Source organism: Sabethes cyaneus, chromosome 2 (assembly GCF_943734655.1).
Source record: "Sabethes cyaneus chromosome 2, idSabCyanKW18_F2, whole genome shotgun sequence".
NCBI lineage: Eukaryota > Metazoa > Arthropoda > Insecta > Diptera > Culicidae > Sabethes > Sabethes cyaneus.
Genome location: NC_071354.1, coordinates 232,989,357 through 233,004,381, shown reverse-complemented (window position 1 = coordinate 233,004,381; position 15,025 = coordinate 232,989,357). Strand labels below are relative to the sequence as shown.

Sequence of the window (15,025 nt, the reverse complement as noted above, 5' to 3'; positions counted from 1 at the left end):
TAGCTACGATTTCGAGTTTGTTAGGATATATTTACGATAGTTTTCGTACATTGATATACGAGTTGGTGCTAGCTGCAGGGCTGTCATTCGCTCACACTATGCGCCCAATGTTCCAATATTATGCCTTGTCGCACAGAGCGATTCGGCAACACACCTCCAGAGGTGGCATAAACCGCAGCGCAGACCAAAAGACACACATTCTTAAGCAACACAACACTCGCCATGCGGTGTGTGTTCGCCCACAAATTCCCTTCAGTGTCTCTTTTGCTAAACACGCTCTTTCGTGTTTTATGCGCACCAAGAAAAGGCAGTCGCAAACGCAGAGTGATAAATTTGCTGCGTGCTTTACCACACCAAGAGCCGCACTCTGCGCGGCTGGATTGTACACCCTGCGCTGGGTCAGTTGAAGTGGTGTGATTGAAAAAAAAACATTTTTACTGTTGCGGTGCCTGATCCGTACTAACTTAACATAGACCATATTAGTTGTTCAGTGCAGCGTGTATTTTCACTTTTAAAAGGGCAGAAAATTTGTAAATACAAAACAATTTTTTGCGCAATTCCGCACGGAGTGTGGCAAAGGGCAGCACCAAGTGCTGTTTGTCACTCACTGGGCGATTTTCACCGAGTGCTGTCGTTCGCTCCCACTCCGCTTTCGCTCGTACGCTGTGTGCATATTAGCTGTAGAGGTGTGTTGCCGAATCGCTCTGTGCGACAAGGCATAATATTGGAACATTGGGCGCATAGTGTGAGCGAATGACAGCCCTGCACACCTCTACAGCTAATATGCACACAGCGTACGAGCGAAAGCAGAGTGGGAGCGAACGACAGCACTCGGTGAAAATCGCCCAGTGAGTGACAAACAGCACTTGGTGCTGCCCTTTGCCACACTCCGTGCGGAATTGCGCAAAAAAATTGTTTTGTATTTACAAATTTTCTGCCCTTTTAAAAGTGAAAATACACGCTGCACTGAACAACTAATATGGTCTATGTTAAGTTAGTACGGATCAGGCACCACAACAGTAAAAATGTTTTTTTCAATCACACCACTTCAAATGACCCAGCGCAGGGTGTACAATCCAGCCGCGCAGAGTGCGGCTCTTGGTGTGGTAAAGCACGCAGCAAATTTATCACTCTGCGTTTGCGACTGCCTTTTGTTGGTGCGCGTAAAACACGAAAGAGCGTGTTTAGCAAAAGAGACACTGAAGGGAATTTGTGGGCGAACACACACCACATGGCGAGTGTTGTGTTGTTTAAGAATGTGTGTCTTTTGGTCTGCGCTGCGGTTTATGCCACCTCTGGCTAGCTGAGTGATAAACTAGGTTCGTTAGGGACATGTCAGTTTTTGACCTTCTCTGCTATAAAAGTGCTACACAGAGTGAGGTCGAGGACCTTATCTCTGATAGCATTAACAAAAGCGGGGACGCTCCCTACATTGCATACATTAACATTGTTAGCAGTTAAGTATTCAAGTAGGTACTCATCCTTGTTATCCTTGTTATCGTTGCTGCCCCAAATCGTGTGGTGGGCGAAGCTTCGACCAAGACACTGTTACCGTTCGTAACATTTATATTATATGTTATTTAATTAGTTAAGGGTAAAGTTTGTCAGATTTATTATTTATATAAAGCCTCCGGAGCGCTTAAGTAAATACGGCCAATTCAGATATACACTCAACAAATAGGGCTAGAATTAAGCACACATGACACTACACGAAAAACGATTAAATAACCGGTTCGATGTCAGTTCAGTGGGTGGTTGAAAAGGAAGTAAAAGGAGATAGCAGAAAATGAAGAGATGGCGATAAAAGGTATTGATGGCGACAAGCTTCCTGATCTCCGCCGTCATTTTCTAACTAACTGTCGAGCGAAAAGCTTGTGAGTGGACGAAGGCGTGAAAATAGAAGAAAAGTTTGAAAAAGCTGTGAGTTAGTTTATAGTGAAAGATTAATAGTAAAAGTAGAAGAGAGTCGAATCAGGTAAAATTAGTTTATAAAACCAAGCGAAAACCTAAATACCTGCGCGGAATATCGCAGCCAAAAATCCTGGTTACACTGGATATATCTATTCACTCTTCACTTAGGACCCGTAATAGGAAGCTGGAGCCTACGAGAGCCCACCAGATTGGCCCCGTAGGAATATTTCCGGCAGATAACGAGCGGCCGTTAGCCTAGTAAAAGGCGAATTACGTCCCAAGACTGGTAACCAACAAAGCGGCGGGCCAATCCGATCTCCGATTAGCCATTCACCACGTGTCATCACTGAGCCGCTGAAAGCGGTCTCCAATAAAACACTGCGACCTTCCCGTGAGCTCACGGCGAGGCAAAGCTCCGTCAGCATAGGATCGCATGGGTATATAGGAGTAGCGTCCACCCGGCGACAACCACGTGTCATCTTGCTTCGATCGAGAACTGCCAGCCGAGGAAATCTGTAGCCGCGACGGTACGAGGATTGTTCCGTGAAGCCAGTGGTAGGTCAGAAGCACCCTTGGAAAGTCCAGCTGAAGGAAATCGTCATCCTCACATCATCCTGTCACTGTTAATGACCAGCCTACCAGGTAATGGCGTCCACCGAACCACCCACATTGACCACACTTACATTAACACTCACACACAGAATAATGTACATGTTAGGGATCATTAAAAGTTTAAATTGTATCCACTAGCTTTTTCCTTGCGCATACACACTCATATCACAGTCCTGATTAACGAACTAGGCCAGAGCCGACCTTGAGCTGTTAGAGCCTCACGCTCGTGCTCGGGTGTGAAAAGAGGTCGTGAGCACCCACCCCAGACGGTCCCCAGTGGTTCGACCAGGGACCAGGGGTATAGTAGGTGGAACCCCTCTGGTTCCGCCAGTAACAACACTGGAAGCGCCGTTGGCATAATGAACGTTTACATGCACGCAGCGAAGCCTCCCCGCTATATTACTGGTTTGCCGTCCTTGGCAGAGTCGTTAGACTGAGAATCTGACGGACGGCTGCCAGTGGCGTGGACGTCTTCTTGATTTGCCTGCTTCCCTGCATCAGAGGGCTTCGATGGCTGCAGTCAACTGAAGACCGAATTACAGTCGGCGCTTTTCGGCCAATTCTGAGTTGTGCGAGTGATTGGCGGTTGACGCAGAGCTCCCTTTCGGGAAACCTTGCGAACCTTCGCAACCGCCACTAACGTGCGGACATTAGTAGATGGTTGATGCAGATTCCCCTACGCAACCGTAGCCGACGTACCTGGAGGTCTATCTCCAACGCCAGTTCGACGGTGTTCTCTGTCGCACTGCGACGAAGTACTCGCCACGTTTGTGTAGAGAAGTGGTCCTTCTGATTTTGGAGTAGTTCCGGAGGATCCTCTCGCTCGAGGTATCCACACTGCTCGAAAAATACCCCATGGATTCAAGGGGCCTAGCGAGGTCCTTCATCGTGTATGTTCGTAGCAGCGCTTTATCGCACGGCTAGAGGGTTGGTACCGTAGTCTCCAGCCATCTTACTGTTTCGATGTCGTCACACGTTAGTGTGTCCCGTTAGTAAGTCGAAAATAAATAATCTTCGCGACAATACTCTTCTTCCTGCTAACGTATGGGGTCTTATTAACCGGCAACGATTTTCATAAGCAGGAAGGTCTAGCGGGTTCTGCCATGGCAAACGGCGCAGAGCATACCGATAGAATGCACGTTGAACGCTTTTAATTTTATTGGGGTGAGTAACATTATATGGTGACCATACCGGTGCGGCATACTCCAGAATACTGCGAGCAAGCGAGCAATACAGCGTTTTCAAAGCATAAATATCTTCAAAATCAGCGGCAACCCGACAGATGAAACCAAGAATGGCGTACGCTTTGGACGAAATCGTGTTAATGTGCTCGTCGAACTTTATCTTGCTGTCGATTGTAACCCCCAGATCCTTGACGAAGCTGCAGCGTCGTATCGTGTCGTGTGCGTGTATGCAGCATGTAAATCGTTGTGGATTGCGAAAGCGGCAGTAAGAAATAACGTTGCATTTCGATACATTCACTTCCATACCGTTTACGAGGCACCAACGAAGCAGGTTGTTAATATCACTTTGCAAAGCATCGCGATCGAGAGAGGAAATGATAGTACGGAAGATTTTTAGGTCGTCAGCGAACAACAATTTCTCGGAATCGATCCAATCGCAAATATCATTCACGAAAAGTACAGAGATTATTGGTCCTAGGATACTGCCTTGAGGTACTCCGGACGGAATGACAAAGCTATATGACTTAGTTTCTTGAACATTCACGGAAGCCGTCCGGCCAGTCAAATAAGAGTACAACCAGTTACAAATCCAATCCGGCAAACCTAGACGCCTCATTTTTTCAACAGTTAGCGCGTGTAGAAGGCCTTAGCGAAGTCAATGTATATTGCGTCTACCCGTTGCTCTATGCGCCTCAACGTGTTAGTTACAAAGCACATGAGGTTTAGCCGAATGGCTGGAGAATCCTATTCCGCAATGCCGTTCAGGATTTCGTTGCGAATAGCCGTAAGCTGATCCGCAGCAAGTATAGTAAATGGGTAAACACTCGACGTGATTGCGATGCTGTAGGCATCTGCCATCTTACTATAAGAAACACTATGAGGTTTGAGCCCAGATGGCCTTTTATTTTTGCGCCTTCTAGGTCGTTTAGTACTAGGACCCTTTGTGCTGGTGTTAGGTGACAACAGTTTCCGTTGACTGTTGCCGCTTGCTCTGCTCGAGAGGTTGCGATTGCTGGTCGACTGAACGTAGAGCCAGTTTCCTGGCTGAGATACAGCTTGTGCCGCCTTTTCTAAGCACTGGAGAGCCGCTTGAGACCAGCATGAGACAACGTTGGTGACCCATCATCGTCTGGTGGCGTCTCCAAATCGAGAAGATTATCCGCTAGACTTTGCACGCTCCCTTTTGGTGAACTCAGGATCAGCGAAGAGACTGTAAATCCTTTATAAAGCGAGTCGCTGTCGAGGTTGAAGATGTCGTCCAGCTCTTCCTCCTTCGTTCGACTGATTGCGCGTCCTCTAACTCCATTGGTTCCGACTTTATAAAGCGGTGCTTAGAAGTGAATTTTTTATTTTGCTCGCCATAAAGTTGAGGGGAAAGAAAACTACGCGACATCAGAGCCCTTCATGATGCGGTAAGGGCTCCGTTTACGGCTGAGTATTCTTCGATTGATTGCAGTTGCTTGAATCCAGCAGCTTTACCTTCTGTAACATCAGGTCCCTGAAATAAGCTATACCATACTGTAAAATATCTTCGATTGTGAGCTTCCCTTCGGTTACTACACCATCGATCAGGCATGGCACGATTACTTTTAATTAACTTTGATTTGTAGCGCCTCAGCCAAGAAGAATTGATTGATTGATTAAGAAGAATTGGGATTGAGACTGGAGACTCGCTTAGGGTTTTAGTCTTCGACTTCCGCCTTCGTAATTTCGCTTCGATCTTACAACATTCTGTTGTTCCAGAGCGTAAAAATAACTGTAATAGTTCGATCTATCTAAATTAAACCGAGAAAATACAGCAATTTGCCATTTTGATTTTAATAATATTATATTATATTTCAATTGCCAGTTTTTGCAACTTTTTAATCTATAGAAGTACGAAATATGGCTAATTTTTACCTAAATCGTTCAATAACTCGCTCTGTATAGAAGATACGTGTTTGGTTTCTCCTGCAAAAATGTGTGCTTTTAAGAGATGCAAATGTTTACAGAACATTATTTTTCCCTAAATCACATAGTTTTGAAGCTATAGTGAAAACCCCGATTTATGGTGGTCTGTCATGAAAGACGCTTATCTCAAAAATTGTGATACTTGGAGGAATAATGATTTCGGCACAAAGCTTCATAATAAGATTACATACAACTTTCTCGAACATACTGTAGCTCTATATTATCAAATTAGAAAGTTACATTTTGCAGCGCCACCTGTGTTTGAGTTCCGAACTAATACTAACCACCAGTCGTTGCGTCTATTGATATACAAAAATTCTACCGAAGACGCCATATTGAAAAAACACTATGAAAAGAGTTATTAAAAAGTTCTCGATTCCGAGCATTCAAAGCACTGTGCAACGATTGTAAGGGGTAATTAAAGCAAATAGGGAAAGATTGGAATTGAACTAATTTAAGCCAAATGTTATGGATATACATTAAACGAAATACACTCAAAATTAAAATTTATGCAAGTGTCTCATTCTTGTGACGATTTCCTTTACTGACAGTTATTACTACTGACCCTGTACAGTAAAACTCGTATTTTCGTATTCGTGTGTTGAGTTGGTTTAGTTCCTACCTCGTTGGTCGTAAACTGATAATGACAGTTGCAGGGTTTCAATCAAATGCGTTTGCGGCCTCGTCTAGAATTCCACAAGGTTGCCATTTGGGACCGTAAATCTTTATGCTGTACTTTAAGATTCGTCTTCCGGTTTCGTCTGCGGCATCAAAACTGGCCAGAAAAGATTGAGTCGGATCAATGCCGATTCTTACGATTTGTTCTCCGTCGTCTAGCATAGCAAATCCATGTCTAAATTAATGTACAACCATAATTTTAGTTTCATGTCCACTTTTAAATCCAATTTTCAATTCAATTTTAAGGATTACCAAGTAGAGTAAACTGATCTATATTCATGGTACTCTACTTTCAACTTCAATTTCAAGTTCTCTTTCAAGTCAGGTCCAATTTAAGTCCAATTTCATTTCCAATTCAATTCCGATTTCATCTCTAATTTATTGTCCAGGTAGTTGCAAATCCAACTTTAAGGTCCAGGCTGACGCACGTTTTTCGTCTATCTCGCTATTCTCTCAGCAGCCGTTTTGTGTTCATCCAAGTTTCTAAAATAATCGATGAATTTATTCATTGCGCTGTGAAAGCTAAAAGCACAATTTTCATCGGTATAAAACTGTCACAACTGAAAGGAGATCCCGCAGCGTTTTAGTCGTTTCCTTCGTTGAGGTACTAAAATCCTTTGACGAACCTAAGTATAAATTAGTTAGCCCGTTTCCGTAATATAAATTTCAATTCTTTCAAATCGCGTTTTTTTTTGTTGTACAAGAAACGCAAGGTTTCCTCTACGCTCCTTCCATTTTTCCTCAACCACACTGTCGCTTTGTGGTGGAAAGGAAAAGTGCTCGCCATAAATTTCCATTCGCTGTATTATGTAAAATTAAGTTGAAACAAAACACTCTCCCCCGCCCTGTAAGACGAAAACCGTTTTGCTCGACTTGATTCGGCGGTCTTGCGAAAGTTCGTTTCAACCAAAACCACACCAACCAGTAGCAGAAGCAGCAGCAGAAGCTACTGAACTGAACCGTCTCGACTCGTCTCTCGTAGGTGGACAGCTGACGAGAGTAGGTATGGGCAGGAACAAACAAACACACTTGCCTTACCAGACCAACAAAAAAACGAAAGAAAGATTTCAAGGAAAGCATGACAAAAAATAAACTTCCCACCTGATGTGGTTGGCGTCATTCAGTCAAGTCAGTCTGGCCTGGCCTGGCCTGGTCTGGTGGCAGACTCTTTCGCCAGAAGCGAGTGAAAACCTCAAGGAAAACCGTCACCGAGCGCCGAGTGATGCGTTCGTTTGAAGACAAACTTGCCAGTTCCGCTGGCGCTTGTGCCTCTACTATGTTCGACGGCAGTGAAAAAAGTTAGGGTTTGCAATGAAATCGGAGACTTACTCTGTTATCGTTGGCTTGTATGCCGAAAAGTTGAGAAGTACTGGCACAGTTGCGTATTCAACAGAAGAAAAAAATCCTTGCCGTATAACCACATGAGCAAATAAAGAGTGACTATGTAAACAGGAAAAAGTTATGTAGATTGTGTACACTTTTGCCGAGAAAAATGCAAACGAAAAGTTTGGTGATGAGTTTTGTGCGGCTTAAGCAATTAACTGAAAAGTCACCGTTAGTTGGTATAGATGGAAAGACTCATTAAAAATGATTTCCATTGAGACTTATACAACATGGTGGGTTTAGTAGTCGGATTTGTACAATGAGATAGAGTGTAAATTGTAGGAAACAGTATATAAATATATCTACCTGTTATAGCGACAGAAAGTTTTTCCTGTTTTTCTTGTTTTTCTGTCCCACTTCTTATTATCAGTAAAAAGACGAATCCTTTGAATTGTACTTATTTCTTGTTTTTCTACTTTTCTGTAACGTTTATTCTGTTTCTGGCTCCCTATTCTACCTTTGTTCTCCAGTTTTCTTTTCTTATCTGCTGCTTTTTGCATTTTTACTTTTTACCTGTTTTGGTCTATTTTTCCTGTTCTCTGTCTCATTTTTCACACATTTCAGTAAGGTAGCAGGAAAGCAAACGTTTGTGTTCTTAATTTTGTTGAATTGTTTTCAAATGCACAATCTTTTGAGAATTGAACGTATGCAATGTTACTACTTTGATAAATGTTACATACAACGCATGTAGCATGTATATATGTTGCATATAGCATGTATACATGAAGAATCGAATGATTACAAGCATGAATACATGCTACTATTACTACAATGACACTTACGTAGTCCTGCGTCACCTATATATGCGGTCGTGTCTTGTACACAACCCCTCTGATTTTTTTTGTATATTTCGTTTCAATTTCCATCTGTTTTTTACATTTTACCTCATTTTCAAGCACGTTTTTCCTCTTTTCCAGTCTCGATTTTTGTTGTCTTTCCGTTTTGTGAACTTCCTTTCAAATTTATTTCTTTTCGTCTGTTCCGTTTTTCCTCCTATTATGTCCAGCTTTTCCTCCTTTTCTCTCACGCTCTGTTTTTCGATTTTTTCTCATTTGACTTGCGTGTTCTTGTTTTTGTCAATTTTCCTTTTATCTGTTAACTTTTCTTTACTTTCCTGCTCTCGTATTTTCTGCTTTTCTGTCCTGTTTTTCGTATTTTTGTCCCGGTTTTTCCTTTTCTGTTCATTTTGTCCTCATATTCTTTTTTCGTTTTGTTCGTCTTCATTATTGTTTTTCCTTGTCTCTCATTTCCATCTCGTTTTTCAGGCCAATCTAATTTGGTCTTTGTCGTTTTGTATTCTGTTTGATCTCTTTTTCCCGTTTTCCTCGTTTCCTCTATGCTCTATCGACTTTTTACTCTCTCGCTGTTCTTCCTTTCTCTTTTGGTTTCTCTAGTTTTCTGTTCCTTATTATGTCCCTTTTTTGTCACACTTTCTATCTCTTTCTCTTCCGTTTTAGCACGTTTTTGTTTTTCTGTCTCGTCTTCCTTTTATTTGTCACCCTTTCCCTTTATTTCTCTCTCTGTTTTTTCCTTTTTTCTGCTCGCCGTATCGTCCTTCTGTGTTCCGTTTTTTTTTCTTTTCCTGTTCTTTTCCTTCTCAGTGTAGATTTTTGGGTGTTTTTCTTCTGTTTTTCATCATTTTTTCCGTTTTTACCGGCTCGGTTTTTTTGCCTTTTCTGTCTCGTTTTTTGTATTTTAATGTCCCTTTTATGCTTTATATTCCTTTATCGGGCCCGGTTTTCGTTTTTTCCCCTTTTTAACACATTTCCCATTTTCGTTATCGTCTATTCAATCCTTCCGTTTATTAAGTGAGTTTATTAAAAGGAGGAAAAACCCTTTTCTGCCACGTTCTACTTTTCTTTTCCGTTTAATCCATTTCTTTTGTTTTCATTTTTTCAATTCATTTTTTTCTCTTCTCGTTTCGTCATTTTTCTGTACCCATATTTTTTCCTTTTTGTCCAGTGTGACCTCATTATGTTTCATTTTTCTTATCGTTTTTCCTTCTTTTCTTTTATTATTCCTGTCTCTCTGTATCGCTGTTTCCTGTATTTTCCTGTTTTTTCTGTCACTATTCATCTATTCCCGTTTGGTTTCTCTAGTTTTCTGTTCCGTCTTGCCTCGTCACGTTTTCCATCTTTTTTTCCGTTTCACCACGTTTTGTCTGCCTTCTATTTGTCTCATTTTCTTTCTATTTCTCTCTCGTTTTTTGCAATTTTTTCGGTCCGCTGTTTCCTCCTTTTGTGTACCGTTTCTGTTCTTTTCCTATACCGTTTTTCACCATTCTTAGTTCTGATTTACCGGCCGGTTTTGTTTGTCTCGTTTTTGTTTTTCGTTTTCTTTGTATTCAGCTTCGTTTTTCTTCTTTTCCTGTCTCGTTTTTTGTCATTTTCTGTCTTGCCGGTTTTTTTGCCTATTTTCGCTCCCAGCTTTCGTCGTTTTTCCCATTTAAACTCATTTACTATTTATTTAGTTTTTTTAGTTTAGTCTATTCAATCTTTATTGAGTTTATTAAGTGCTGCTTTTCCTATTTTACTGTTACGTTCTGTTCTTCTTTTCCATTTAACTTATTTCTTTTGTCGTCCGTTTTCCTTTTTGCTATCCATTTTTGTCTTTTCACGTTTCTCCTTTTTTTCTACTCCCGTATTTTCTCCATTTCTTTTACAATTTTCTGACCTGATTTTTTCCTTTTTTGTCACGTTTTCTATTATTCTGTTCAGTTTGATGTTATTTTTTCGTTTGCCGTTTTTCTGGTTCCTATTTTTCCAGTTTTTCTTCCGTTATTCCTGTTTTATCTTTTTGTTTCTCTAGTTTTATATTCCGTCTTTCCTTTGCTGTCACAATTTCCAATGTTTACGTTTCCGTTTTACAACGTTTTTGGTGCAATTTTGTTTTTTTTATCCTGTCTATCCTGTTTACCTTCTATTTATCTCGTTTTCCCTGTATTTCTCTTTCGTTTTTTTCTATATTTTTCGTCTGCTGTTTCCTCCTTCTAAGTTCCGTTTCTCTTCTTTTCCTGTTCAGATTTTTCACCCTTCTCAGTGCAGATTTTTGTGTATTTTTCTTCTGTTTTTTATCGTTTTTTCCATTTTGCTTCATATTCGGCTCAGTTTTTTTGCTTTTTCTGTTTCGTTTTTTGTATTTTGATGTCCCTTTTAGGCTTTATATCTCTTTTTTCGGTCCCGGTTTCGTCGTTTTTCCCTTTTAACAAATTTCCGTTTCTCGTTTTTGTCTATTCAATCCTTCCTTTTATTAAGTGAAGCTTTTCTTTTCTTTTTGTCACGTTCTGCTTTTCTTTTCCGTTTAATCCATTCGTTTAGTCTTCCGTTTTCATTTTTTCAACACATTTTTTTCTCTTCTCGTTTCGTCATTTTTCTGTACCTATATTTTTTCCTTTTTATCCAGTGTGACCTCATTATGTTTCGTTTTTCTTATCGTTTTTCCTGCTTTCCTTTTATTATTTCCTGTTTCCCTGTTTCGCTGTTTCCTGTAGTTTCCTGTTTTTTCTGTCACCATTCTTCTATTCCTCTTTGGTTTCTCTAGTTTTCTGTTCCGTCTTTCCTTGTCACGTTTATACCGTTTCTGTTCTTTTCCTATCCCGTTTTTCACCATTCTTAGTTCTGATTTACTGGCCGATTTTGTTTGTCTCATTTTTGTTTTTCGTTTTCTTTGTATTCAGCTCTGTTTTCTTCTTTTCCTGTCTCGTTTTTTGTCATTTTTTGTCTTGCCGGTTTGTTTTTGCCTATGTTCGATGTTATTTTTCCATCAACCGTTTTTCTGTTTCCTATTTTCCTGTTTTTCTGTCGTTATACCTGTTTTCTCTTTTTGTTTTTCTAGTTTTATATTCCATCTTTTCTGTGCTGTCACGTTTTTCATTGTTTACGCTTCCATTTTACCACGTTTTTGGTGCCATTTTGTTTTTCTATCCTGTATACCTTCTATTTATCTCGTTTTCCTTTTATTTCTCTCGTTTTTTTCTATTTTTTCTGTAGGCTGTTTTCTCCTTCTGAGCTCGGTTTCTCTTCTTTTCCTATCTCGTTTTGCGCCCTTCGCAGCTCTGATTTCCTTTTCGTTTTTCGCATTTTTCTTTACTGTTTCTCTTTATATTCATCCACGTTTCTCTCCTTTCCTGTCTTGTTTTTTCATCATTTTTTGTCCCGCTTCAGCTTTTTCATTTTTTTTATCCCAGTTTTCGATTTTTTTTTCAACCCCGTTTTCGTCTGTTCCATCCTTCGTTTGATTAAGCGCTGCTTTTACTCTTTCCTATCACGTTCTGTTTTTCATTTCCGTTTCATCCATCCCGTCCACCATTTTCATTTTTTTATATCCATTTTTTTCTTTTCCTGTTCTATCCTCTATCCTGTTTTTTTCTCTTCTTTTTTCCTTTTCGGTCCAGTTTGTCATCATTTTTCGGTATTCTCGCTTTCTTTGTCATTTTTTCTTCTTTCCTTCTATTCTCTTTCTCTCTTTTTTGTACAGTCTCCTCTTGTTGCCTCGTTTTCTCTCCCGTCCTTTTCCTTTCCACGTTTTTCTTGAAATTGGCTTGACTTTTTCACGCAATTGATTTACTTATCCCAAAAATAGTGGCCGATTAAATTAAAAACGGTGGACTTCTGGGTTACAGAAATTATTTTGTTCACCATTAAATTTTATAGATATAAGTGTGCCCCAGTCCAGAGCACGTCAGTGCTGCTGCTATCCCACTATCTTTTCACACCATAATAAACATTTTTTAACTAAAACGGTTGGTTAAATCATTATGACTCATTTTACCGCAATCATTAGCCACGCTATTCTACTACTCAGGGTTTCACGGGACAGTTTTTCCGCCTTGTGAAGGTCCAAAAAGACTGTCGCAGCAACCGAACTCTGAACCGGGCGCTTCATTCCGCCGCAGAGTCGACCACATTTCAGGGCGTTGTCACGGGTTGCCACTTTATGTCCCCACTGCTGCTCTAGTGGAACTCTTCAGATGAAATAAAAATATTTCCATAACAATAAATCTTCCCACTCTCGCAGGCTCGTTTAGCACAGAGTGCTCCATTTCATTTGGCTCCAAATTCTGCCGCGCGACCATACCCGGTCCTGGTCGGTCGACCGGACCCGACCCAGTACGGTCGACGTGCAGTTTCTGGGTGCCGCTCGTCAACAAACTACTCTGCAGGTGAAAAGGTTTTTAATGCATGTTTTATTTTTTCTTCTTCTCGCTCTCTTTCCCTCTCGTTCACACACAGGTGAAAAGCCAGCCGCAATGCAACATCCGAACAAGAGTCCGACGGCAGCATCCGGCGCAAGCAGCAGCGGAGGAAGCAGCAGCACAGCCGTCAGTCGACGCCTAACGAGCTCTGCCAGCTGCTGGCTGGCTGTTCTGCTGCTGACCTGGACCTACTACTGGTCCTCGCCATGGGTTCTCTTCCGTCACTGCAGCAGTGGCAGCTCCTTCCACTCGTCGCCACCAGCTTCATCCTCAGCGGCCTGGCTTGCGGCGGTGTTTCGTCGCACGACGACGTGCTCCGGACTCCGGACTAGCTTCAGGATGACATTTTGTATACTATTAGTGCTGGTAACCGTAAAGACTACAGTCAGCAAAAGTATTAAATTGTTTGATGCGGTTTAAGAGGGCGCACTGGAATGTGATAGAATGGGATGAAAGTGCGGAGAGAGGGAACCGAATTCCGTACCGCTGCGCTGTACCGACGAAGGCCGCCCTCTGAGCCTATTGCAGGTTAGAGAACTTCGTTTTAGGGACGAGTAGTTATAACTATTTTGTACAGGTTTTCTAGTATTAAAGTGTATAGAGTTAATCCAGCTCTTCTAGGGAGTGTTAAATTTATGAACGGATTCTCGAGTGCGGTGTGACAGGAAGTGTGAACTACGTCCGGCTAAATTAGACTAATGGACAAGACGAACCCTCGGGGAAGCGACGAAGCATATCTGCTGCAGCTCAACTGTGTATGTGTGATACGAGTGGTTACACTAAAATTGGATTTTTGCTTACTTAGGCTCACGTTAACCGGAAAGCACGCTGAGCGTTTGTTCGGTAAAATTCTTCACTCAACAAAACGGCAACAATTTATCAGGCCATGCGATGTGTTTGCCTTTTCATGCGGCACTGCAGCAGCAGTCAGCAAAGGCCCGGGGGGCCATAAAGCAAATTTCAAACAGTCAGAAGAACCCGGAAAAAAGCCCCTCTAGATTCCATAAATGCTTGTTCAACTTGTAACTACAATGCGCACAATGACTGGTAGCAATAGTACCTACCTACTTCAGCTAGCATGGCTTTGCTGAAATACGTTTTTTCGAATTCAGATTCAGAGTCATAACCAGTCAGTGTGTATGCAAACTCTGTACTGTACCAACATGCGAGCTCGTGGCCGGCCACGCTGCTAAGGCAAACGGGCAGGCCCCGCTCAGCACGAAAGGATTTATGATGGATATTTTTCAGAATCAAATTTGCCAGCAATGAAATTGGTTTGCCACCTTCGGCGGGTGATTTATTTCACGGTGCTCTCGCCGCGTCCGCACAAAGTGCCGAAGGTACCGAACTGATTTATTACCCTTTTGATGTAATATTCAACTAATTTATTTGCTGCACGCGGACAAGGGCCAACGCGAACTGCAATCTCCGGGCAAACATTTGTCATACACTTATCTATTGTTTGATGTTTGTACCGCGCGGATTGTGGTATGCATGAATATTTGATTTAAATATGTTGTTCATCAATCAGCCGACGAGACGAATATATGTTATGCTTTTGATTTCGGACAGAAATTCAACGGGGAATTTTCGGTCTCTTCGAATGAATTATTATGGTCAAAGTTTTTTTGTTGGCAAATTCTTAAGAATTGATACCATGATTGTGGAATGAAATTTAGAATATTTGAAATGCGCGAGGAAATTAGTTCGTTCAAGAAGGCCACATTTAATCAGATTATAACAGGAAGGTGATAACAAACGTCAGCAAACTACGTCAATTAATGACACAGAGCACTTAAAAATTCACCTAAACTCTTTTATCATTCTAATAACAAACTGGTCAGACTTCAACTCCTTTTGATCGCTTCTCAATTGCATACTAGGCTCATGGTGTATAGATTCCTTTAATATGGAAGCTTCTGCTACGCCGACCGCAGTGTACCGGTGTCAAATCTGACCTACAAGGGTTCGTGAGTTGGGACAGGAATTTTCAAAACACCATTCTCAGAGAGTTTATTACCAGAGCGTTCGTGGACTTCGAATATATGAGTATAGGATACTACCATTTAAATGCATTTGCTTTGGTAGAACGTCCGTTTATAGCAAAGGGCCT

General features: G+C 41.5%; 1 protein-coding gene across 1 annotated transcript in view; it reads left to right on the top strand.

Moving 5' to 3' along the window:
* LOC128736783 (uncharacterized) overlaps nucleotides 1-13,485 on the top strand; it is a 106,225-nt gene extending 92,740 nt beyond the window's left edge. The window contains exon 7 of the mRNA XM_053831272.1: nucleotides 12,950-13,485. Within this exon, the coding sequence (XP_053687247.1) occupies nucleotides 12,950-13,332 (383 nt within the window). The 3' untranslated portion in view covers nucleotides 13,333-13,485. The remainder of the gene's footprint in view (nucleotides 1-12,949) is intronic.
* Nucleotides 13,486-15,025: the final 1,540 nt, after the last annotated feature.